This window comes from Watersipora subatra, chromosome 1 (genome assembly GCF_963576615.1).
Source record: "Watersipora subatra chromosome 1, tzWatSuba1.1, whole genome shotgun sequence".
Classification (NCBI taxonomy): domain Eukaryota; kingdom Metazoa; phylum Bryozoa; class Gymnolaemata; order Cheilostomatida; family Watersiporidae; genus Watersipora; species Watersipora subatra.
This window is the reverse complement of record NC_088708.1, coordinates 38180042-38189685: the sequence shown is the minus strand read 5'-3', so window position 1 is coordinate 38189685 and position 9644 is coordinate 38180042. Positions and strand designations below refer to the sequence as shown.

General features: G+C 35.9%; 1 protein-coding gene across 1 annotated transcript; it reads right to left on the bottom strand.

The window, feature by feature from the left end:
- Window positions 1–1836: 1836 nt before the first annotated feature.
- Window positions 1837–2802, bottom strand: LOC137387319 (uncharacterized). The gene has a single exon (XM_068073702.1). It carries the CDS (start codon window positions 2800–2802, stop codon window positions 1837–1839), a length of 966 nt encoding a protein of 321 aa, XP_067929803.1.
- Between the last annotated feature and the right edge of the window lie 6842 nt (window positions 2803–9644).

Genomic DNA, 9644 nt, shown 5'->3' with positions numbered 1-9644 from the left:
CAATGGCTACTGGGATTACAGTTGTTCTTACATTCCAGCATTTTTCAATCTTTTCTCTAAGAGGGAGATATTTCTCTACCTTTTCTTTTTCTTTGCTGGCTATATTGTAGTCATTGGGTACTGCTATATCTATTATAGTAGCCCTTTTGTTCTCCTTGTCTACCACCACTATATCTGGTTGATTCATATATATATAAATATAAATAAATATATATATATAAATATATATATATAGAAGAACATCAAATAGAAGAAGGGTACAAGTACTTGGGGATTATGCAAAGCAACATCAACCATGAAACCGAGGTACGTCACAAAGCCATTACCGAATACAAGAAACGCCTTCGACAGGTCTTACGGAGCCAGCTCAATGCCAAAAACCAAGTCATGGCAATAAATACCTACGTACTGCCAGTAATAAGATATCCAGCAGGCATAATAAAGTGGACTGAGAAAGCCATCAAAGAAACAGATATAACAACTCGTAAACTGCTGACCATGCATGGAGCACTCCACCCAAAATCTGATACTACTAGATTGTATCTTGATAGGAAAGATGGTGGTAGGGGACTCAAAAGTGTACAGCAGACAGTGAAAGAGGAGGAGCAAAGCATCAAATCATATGCAGCCTCCATGGCCATTTCAGACAAGTTGCTAGCTGAATTTCAATCGGCTACTCTTACATTGGACCTACGCCCTGATGATGAGGAAATTGACTGGCACACGAAACCCCTTCATGGTGCTTACCACCAACAAGTATCTAAGGTTGGCGATCTTCACCAGACATATATGTGGCTGAACAAAGGAAACCTAACGGCCAATACAGAGTCGCTAATCATGGCAGCCCAGGAGCAAGTGCTCCCAACAAAGCAACTCTAAACAAAAATCTATCACTCTAGAGATGATCCTAGATGCAGACTGTGCAAAGATGCACCTGAGACCATCCAGCACATCATCAGTGGATGCAAGCAGCTATCAGGAAACGCATACACTGAGCGGCATAATCATGTCGCAGGTGTTGTGTATAGAAGTTTATGCGATGAGTATGGCCTTAAGAAACCACAACACTGGTGGGAAGCTCCTGGTAAGGTAAATGAAAATCCCCGCACTAAGATTCTCTGGGACTTCTACATCCGAACTGACAAGCATGTCCTAGCAAACCAACCAGATATAGTGGTGGTAGACAAGGAGAACAAGAGGGCTACTATAATAGATATAGCAGTACCCAATGACTACAATATAGCCAGCAAAGAAAAAGAAAAGGTAGAGAAATATCTGCCTCTTGGAGAAGAGATTGAAAAATGCTGGAATGTAAGAACAACTGTAATCCCAGTAGTCATTGGGGCATTGGGCGCAATAACACCGGCGCATAAAATGTGGCTTGCCCAAATACCAACAACAATCAACTCAGGTGAGTTGCAGAAAAGTGCGCTATTGGGAACAGCTAAGATCTTGAGGCGAGTGCTCAAACTCCGAGGTCTCTGGTAGGAGACCCGAGTTAGAGCAGAAACTACCACCCATACGGGTTAACCGGGGTGAGGAAACAATTTATATATATATATATATATCACTATATTTTTGCCTATGAGCTGTTCATCTAGATAATTAATCTTTAACCTTTATATAACCTTGACGAGCCATGAAGGTAAGAGCCATGTCGATCCATCCAGCCTGTCTGAAGACTCGGGTGGATGTTTGAAAAAAAGATTGCATTGTACTGGACTCAAACCCTCAATGCCAGGTGGTCAAACCCACAATGGTGAGATTGACCACCTGGCTCGTTACCAACTACAACAATAATCATCTTTAGGTGTTTGAGCATTATTGTGCACATACTTATTCTCTGTGCTTTCTCGGCACACTTAACAATCTGTCATAGCACACACTTGATGATTTGTCATAGCACACACCTGACGATCTGTCATAGCACACACCTGACGATCTGTCATAGCACACACCTGACGATCTGTCATAGCACACACCTGACGATCTCTCATAGCACACACCTGACGATCTCTCATTGCACACACCTGACGATCTGTCATAGCACATACGTGACGATCTTTCATAGCACATACGTGACGATCTTTCATAGCACCCACCTGACGATCTGTCATAGCACACACGTGACGATCTGTCATAGCACACACCTGAGGATCTGTCATAGCACAGACCTGAGGATCTGTCATAGCACACACCTGACAATCTGCCATAGCACACACCTAACGATCTGTCATAGCACACACCTGACGATCTGTCATAGCACACACCTGACGATCTCTCATAGCACACATCTGACGATCTGTCATAGCACACACCTGAGGATCTGTCATAGCACACACCTGACAATCTGCCATAGCACACACCTAACAATCTGTCATAGCACACACCTGACGATCTGTCATAGCACACACCTGACGATCTGTCATAGCACACACCTGACGATCTGTCATAGCACACACCTGACGATCTCTCATAGCACACACCTGACAATCTCTCATAGCACACACTTGACGATCTTTCATAGCACACACCTGACAATCTCTCATAGCACATACGTGACGATCTTTCATAGCACACACCTGACGATCTGTCATAGCACACAACTGATGATCTCTCATAGCACACACCTGAGGATCTGTCATAGCACAGACCTGACGATCTGTCATAGCACACACCTGACGATCTCTCATAGCACACACCTGACGATCTCTCATAGCACACACTTGACGATCTTTCATAGCCCACATCGAAATGCCAGGGCACCAGATTTCTAGTTTTAGCTCGTTTCTTCAAAAACATTGTCGGGTACTAAAAAGCAGCTTACATTAAATTTTGATAAATCGTCAAATTTTCATTTCATTTAAGAAAGTTTATAAGCCGCTAATAGCTACGTATATGCTTGTATACATATTTATTGAGGTCAGACAGAAATACTCAAAAAACTTTCTCATAGGTTTTAGACTTCAAATAAATTAAATAAGGATAAAATTAATAAATGAGATAAAGAATCCTCCACCTATTCATTCTGAACAATAAAATCTGAATAATGTTTTTTTATCATTCACAGGTTCTTGGAAGTCAGGTGTTGTTTATTTATACGAGATCAGCCACAAAACATGTGACACGCGATGCTAACCAAATTGCCGAAGCTCTTGCGGAAAGAATATCGACCTGGGAGCGACATCTCTCTGACACACTCATAGACCATATGAATAAGTTGAGGTGATTATTACTATAGGAAAGGCAAGCTGGTGTGAGTAATGGTACGACCAACTTTTTTGCTAAAGAGTTTGGTGTCATGAAAGCTGTGGTTTAACATTCATTTAATGAGTTGATTTGTTAAAAACAATATGTTCATCTTGTTCACAGCCAGTGGGCAGTTACTATTCAAATACATATGTTAGTTCATAACCAGTGAGCAGTTACTAGTCGAATACATATGTTAGTTCATAACCAGTGAGCAGTTACTAGTCGAATACATATGTTAGTTCATAGCCAATGAGCAGTTACTAGTCGAATACATATGTTAGTTCATAGCCAGTGAGCAGTTACTAGTCGGATACATATGTTAGTTTATAGCCAGTGAGCAGTTACTAGTCGAATACGTATGTTAGTTCATAACCAGTGAGCAGTTACTAGTCGAATACCTATGTTAGTTCATAGCCAATGAGCAGTTACTAGTCGAATACATATGTTAGTTCATAACCTTTGAGCAGTTACTAGTCGAATACATATGTTAGTTCATAACCAGTGAGCAGTTACTAGTCGAATACATATAATAGTTCATAACCAGTGAGCAGTTACTAGTCAAATACATATGTTAGTTCATAACCTTTGAGCAGTTACTAGTCGAATACATATGTTAGTTCATAACCAGTGAGCAGTTAATAGTCGAATACCTATGTTAGTTCATAACCAGTGAGCAGTTACTAGTCGAATACATATATTAGTTCATAACCAGTGAGCAGTTACTAGTCGAATACATATATTAGTTCATAGCCAGTGAGCAGTTACTAGTCGAATACATATATTAGTTCATAGCCAGTGAGCAGTTACTAGTCGAATACATATATTAGCTCATAACCAGTGAGCAGTTACTAGTCGAATACATATATTAGTTCATAACCAGTGAGCAGTTACTAGTCGAATACATATATTAGTTCATAACCAGTGAGCAGTTACTAGTCGAATACATATGTTAGTTCATAACCAGTGAGCAGTTACTAGTCGAATACATATGTTAGTTCATAAACAGTGAGCAGTTAATAGTCGAATACATATATTAGTTCATAACCAGTGAGCAGTTACTAGTCGAATACATATATTAGTTCATAGCCAGTGAGCAGTTACTAGTCGAATACATATATTAGTTCATAGCCAGTGAGCAGTTACTAGTCGAATACATATATTAGTTCATAGCCAGTGAGCAGTTACTAGTCGAATACATATATTAGTTCATAGCCAGTGAGCAGTTACTAGTCGCATACAAATGTTAGTTCATAACCAGTGAGCAGTTACTAGTCGCATACATAATTATATTAGTTCATAGCCAGTGAGCAGTTACTAGTCGCATACATATGTTAGTGAATGCCTTTCAACTACTCATGAGACTTTGCAGAGAATATACAGCTACTCCGCCTGTAATGGAAGAAATAAAGAGGTTAGAAGACATGCTGACAAGCAACCTCCAGATTCACCCCAACATAGTTGGAATTGATATAAAGCATGATGAGGTGTGTTACATTTTTTTCGTTTTGTTTTTAAATAATTATATTCTCAAATTAATTTCACAGCATGCAGAACATCACTAACCCAGCTAGCTGCTATAGTATTGATTAACGACCAGAATTCTATCTGTTGATGCTATAGAATTGATTAATGGACAGAATTCTAGCTGTTGATGCTATAGTATTGATTAACAGACAGAATTCTAGCTGTTGATGTTATGGTATCGATTAATGGACAGAATTCTAACTGTTGATGTTATAGTATTGATTAATGGACAGAATTCGAGCTGTTGATGCTATAGTATTGATTACCAGACAGAATTCTAGCTTTTGATGTTATGGTATTGATTAATGGACAGAATTCTAGCTGTTGATGCTATAGTATTGATTATTGGACAGAATTCTAGCTGTTGATGCTATAGTATTGATTATTGGACAAAATTCAAGCTGTTGATGCTATAGTATTGATTAATGGACAGAATTATTGCTGTGGATGTTATTGTATTGATTAACGGACAGAATTCTAGCTGTTGATGTTATAGTATTGATTAACGGACAGAAGTCTAGCTGTTGATGTTATAGTATTGATCAACGGACAGAAGTCTAGGCGTTGATGCTATAGTATTGATTAACGGACAGAATTCTAACTGCTGATGTTATAGTATTGATTAATGGACAGAATTCTAGCTGTTGATGTTATAGTATTGATTAATAGACAGAATTCTAGCTGTTGATGCTATAGTATTGATTATTGGACAGAATTCTAGCTGTTGATGTTATAGTATTGATTAATAGACAGAAATCTTGCTGTTGATGTTATTGTATTGATTACCGGACAGAATTCTAGCTGTTGATGTTATAGTATTAAATAACTAATATGCAGAAGTATCTATTGATGACTAAGGGTGGATGGCGAGCAATAAATATGCAGAACTATCTATTGATGACTAAGGGTATATGATGAGTAATAAATATGCAGAACTATCTATTGATGACTAAGGGTGTATGATGAGCAATAACTATGCAGAACTATCTATTGATGACTAAGGGTATATGATGAGCAATAAATATGCAGAACTATCTATTGATGACTAAGGGTGTATGATGAGCAATAAATATGCAGAACTATCTGTTGATGACTAAGGGTTTATGATGAGCAATAAATATGCAGAACTATCTATTGATGACTAAGGGTATATGATGAGTAATAAATATGCAGAACTATCTATTGATGACTTAAGGTATATGATGAGCAATAAATATGCAGAACTATCTATTGATGACTAAGGGTATATGATGAGCAATAAATATGCAGAACTATCTATTGATGACTAAGGGTGTATGATGAGCAATAAATATGCAGAACTATCTATTGATGACTAAGGGTGTATGATGGGCAATAAATATGCAGAACAATCTATTGATGACTAAGGGTGTATGATGAGCAATAAATATGCAGAACTAGCTATTGATGACTAAGGGTATATGATGAGCAATAAATATGCAGAACTATCTATTGATGACTAAGGCTGTATGATGAACAATAAATATGCAGAACTATCTATTGATGACTAAGGGTGTATGATGAGCAATAAATTTGCAGAACTATCTATTGATGACTAAGGGTGTATGATGAGCAATAAATATGCAGAACTATCTATTGATGACTAAGGGTATATGATGAGTAATAAATTTGCAGAACTATATATTGATGACTAAGGGTATATGATGGGCAATAATTATGCAGAACTATCTATTGATGACTAAGGGTGTATGATGAGCAATAAATATGCAGAACTATCTATTGATGACTAAGGGTATATGATGAGTAATAAATTTGAAGAACTATATATTGATGACTAAGGGTGTATGATGAGCAATAAATATGCAGAACTATCTATTGATGACTAAGGGTGTATGATGGGCAATAATTATGCAGAACTATCTATTGATGACTAAGGGTGTATGATGAGGAATAAATATGCAGAACTATATATTGATGACTAAGGGTGTAAGATGAGCAATAAATATGCAGAACTATCTATTGATGACTAAGGGTGTATGATGAGCAATAAATATGCAGAACTATCTATTGATGACTAAGGGTTTATGATGGGCAATAATTATGCAGAACTATCTATTGATGACTAAGGGTGTATGATGAGCAATAAATATGCAGAACTATCTATTGATGACTAAGGGTATATGATGAGTAATAAATTTGCAGAACTATATATTGATGACTAAGGGTGTATGATGAGCAATAAATATGCAGAACTATCTATTGATGACTAAGGGTGTATGATGGGCAATAATTATGCAGAACTATCTATTGATGACTAAGGGTTTATGATGAGCAATAAATATGCAGAACTATCTATTGATGACTAAGGGTGTATGATGGGCAATAAATATGCAGAACTATCTATTGATGACTAAGGGTGTATGATGAGTAATAAATATGCAGAACTAACTATTGATGACTAAGGCTGTATGAAGAGTAATAAATATGCAGAACTATCTATTGATGACTAAGGGTGTATGAAGAGTAATAAATATGCAGAACTATGTATTGATGACTAAGGGTGTATGATGAGCAATAAATATGCAGAACTATCTATTGATGACTAAGGGTATATGATGGGCAATAAATATGCAGAACTATCTATTGATGACTAAGGGTGTATGATGAGCAATAAATATGCAGAACTAGCTATTGATGACTAAGGGTTTATGATGAGCAATAAATATGCAGAACTATCTATTGATGACTAAGGGTGTATGATGAGCAATAAATATGCAGAACTATCTATTGATGACTAAGGGTATATGATGAGTAATAAATATGCAGAACTATATATTGATGACTAAGGGTGTATGATGAGCAATAAATATGCAGAACTATCTATTGATGACTAAGGGTGTATGATGAGCAATAAATATGCAGAACTATCTATTGATGACTAAGGGTTTATGATGGGCAATAATTATGCAGAACTATCTATTGATGACTAAGGGTGTATGATGAGTAATAAATATGCAGAACTATATATTGATGACTAAGGGTGTATGATGAGCAATAAATATGCAGAACTATCTATTGTTGACTAAGGGTGTATGATGAGCAATAAATATGCAGAACTATCTATTGATGACTAAGGGTTTATGATGGGCAATAATTATGCAGAACTATCTATTGATGACTAAGGGTGTATGATGAGCAATAAATATGCAGAACTATCTATTGATGACTAAGGGTATATGATGAGTAATAAATTTGCAGAACTATATATTGATGACTAAGGGTGTATGATGAGCAATAAATATGCAGAACTATCTATTGATGACTAAGGGTGTATGATGGGCAATAATTATGCAGAACTATCTATTGATGACTAAGGGTTTATGATGAGCAATAAATATGCAGAACTATCTATTGATGACTAAGGGTGTATGATGGGCAATAAATATGCAGAACTATCTATTGATGACTAAGGGTGTATGATGAGTAATAAATATGCAGAACTATCTATTGATGACTAAGGCTGTATGAAGAGTAATAAATATGCAGAACTATCTATTGATGACTAAGGGTGTATGAAGAGTAATAAATATGCAGAACTATGTATTGATGACTTAGGGTGTATGATGAGTAATAAATATGCAGAACTATCTATTGATGACTAAGGCTGTATGAAGAGTAATAAATATGCAGAACTATCTATTGATGACTAAGGGTGTATGAAGAGTAATAAATATGCAGAACTATCTATTGATGACTAAGGGTATATGATGGGCAATAAATATGCAGAACTATCTATTGATGACTAAGGGTGTATGATGAGCAATAAATATGCAGAACTATCTATTGATGACTAAGGGTATATGATGAGCAATAAATTTGCAGAACTATATATTGATGACTAAGGGTGTATGAAGAGCAAAAAATATGCAGAACTATCTATTGATGACTAAGGGTATATGATGAGCAATAAATTTGCAGAACTATATATTGATGACTAAGGGTATATGATGAGCAATAATTATGCAGAACTATCTTTTGATGACTAAGGCTGTATGAAGAGTAATAAATATGCAGAACTACGTATTGATGACTTAGGGTGTATGAAGAGTAATAAATATGCAGAACTATGTATTGATGACTTAGGGTGTATGAAGAGTAATAAATATGCAGAACTATGTATTGATGACTTAGGGTGTATGAAGAGTAATAAATATGCAGAACTATCTATTGATGACTAAGGGTGTATGAAGAGTAATAAATATGCAGAACTATCTATTGATGACTAAGGGTATATGATGAGTAATAAATATGCAGAACTATCTATTGATGACTAAAGGTGTATGAAGAGTAATAAATATGCAGAACTATCTATTGATGACTTAGGGTATATGATGAGCAATAATTATGCAGAACTATCTTTTGATGACTAAGGCTGTATGAAGAGTAATAAATATGCAGAACTATGTATTGATGACTAAGGGTGTATGAAGAGTAATAAATATGCAGAACTATCTATTGATGACTAAGGGTGTATGAAGAGTAATAAATATGCAGAACTATCTATTGATGACTAAGGGTGTATGATGGGCAATAATTATGCAGAACTATCTATTGATGACTAAGGGTATATGAAGAGTAATAAATATGCAGAACTATCTATTGATGACTAAGGGTGTATGATGAGCAATAAATTTGCAGAACTATATATTGATGACTAAAGGTGTATGAAGAGTAATAAATATGCAAAACTATCTATTGATGACTAAAGGTGTATGATGAGCAATAAATGTGCAGAACTATTTATTGATGACTAAGGGTATATGATGAGCAATAAATATGCAGAACTATCTATTGATGACTAAGGGTATATGATGAGCAATAACTATGCA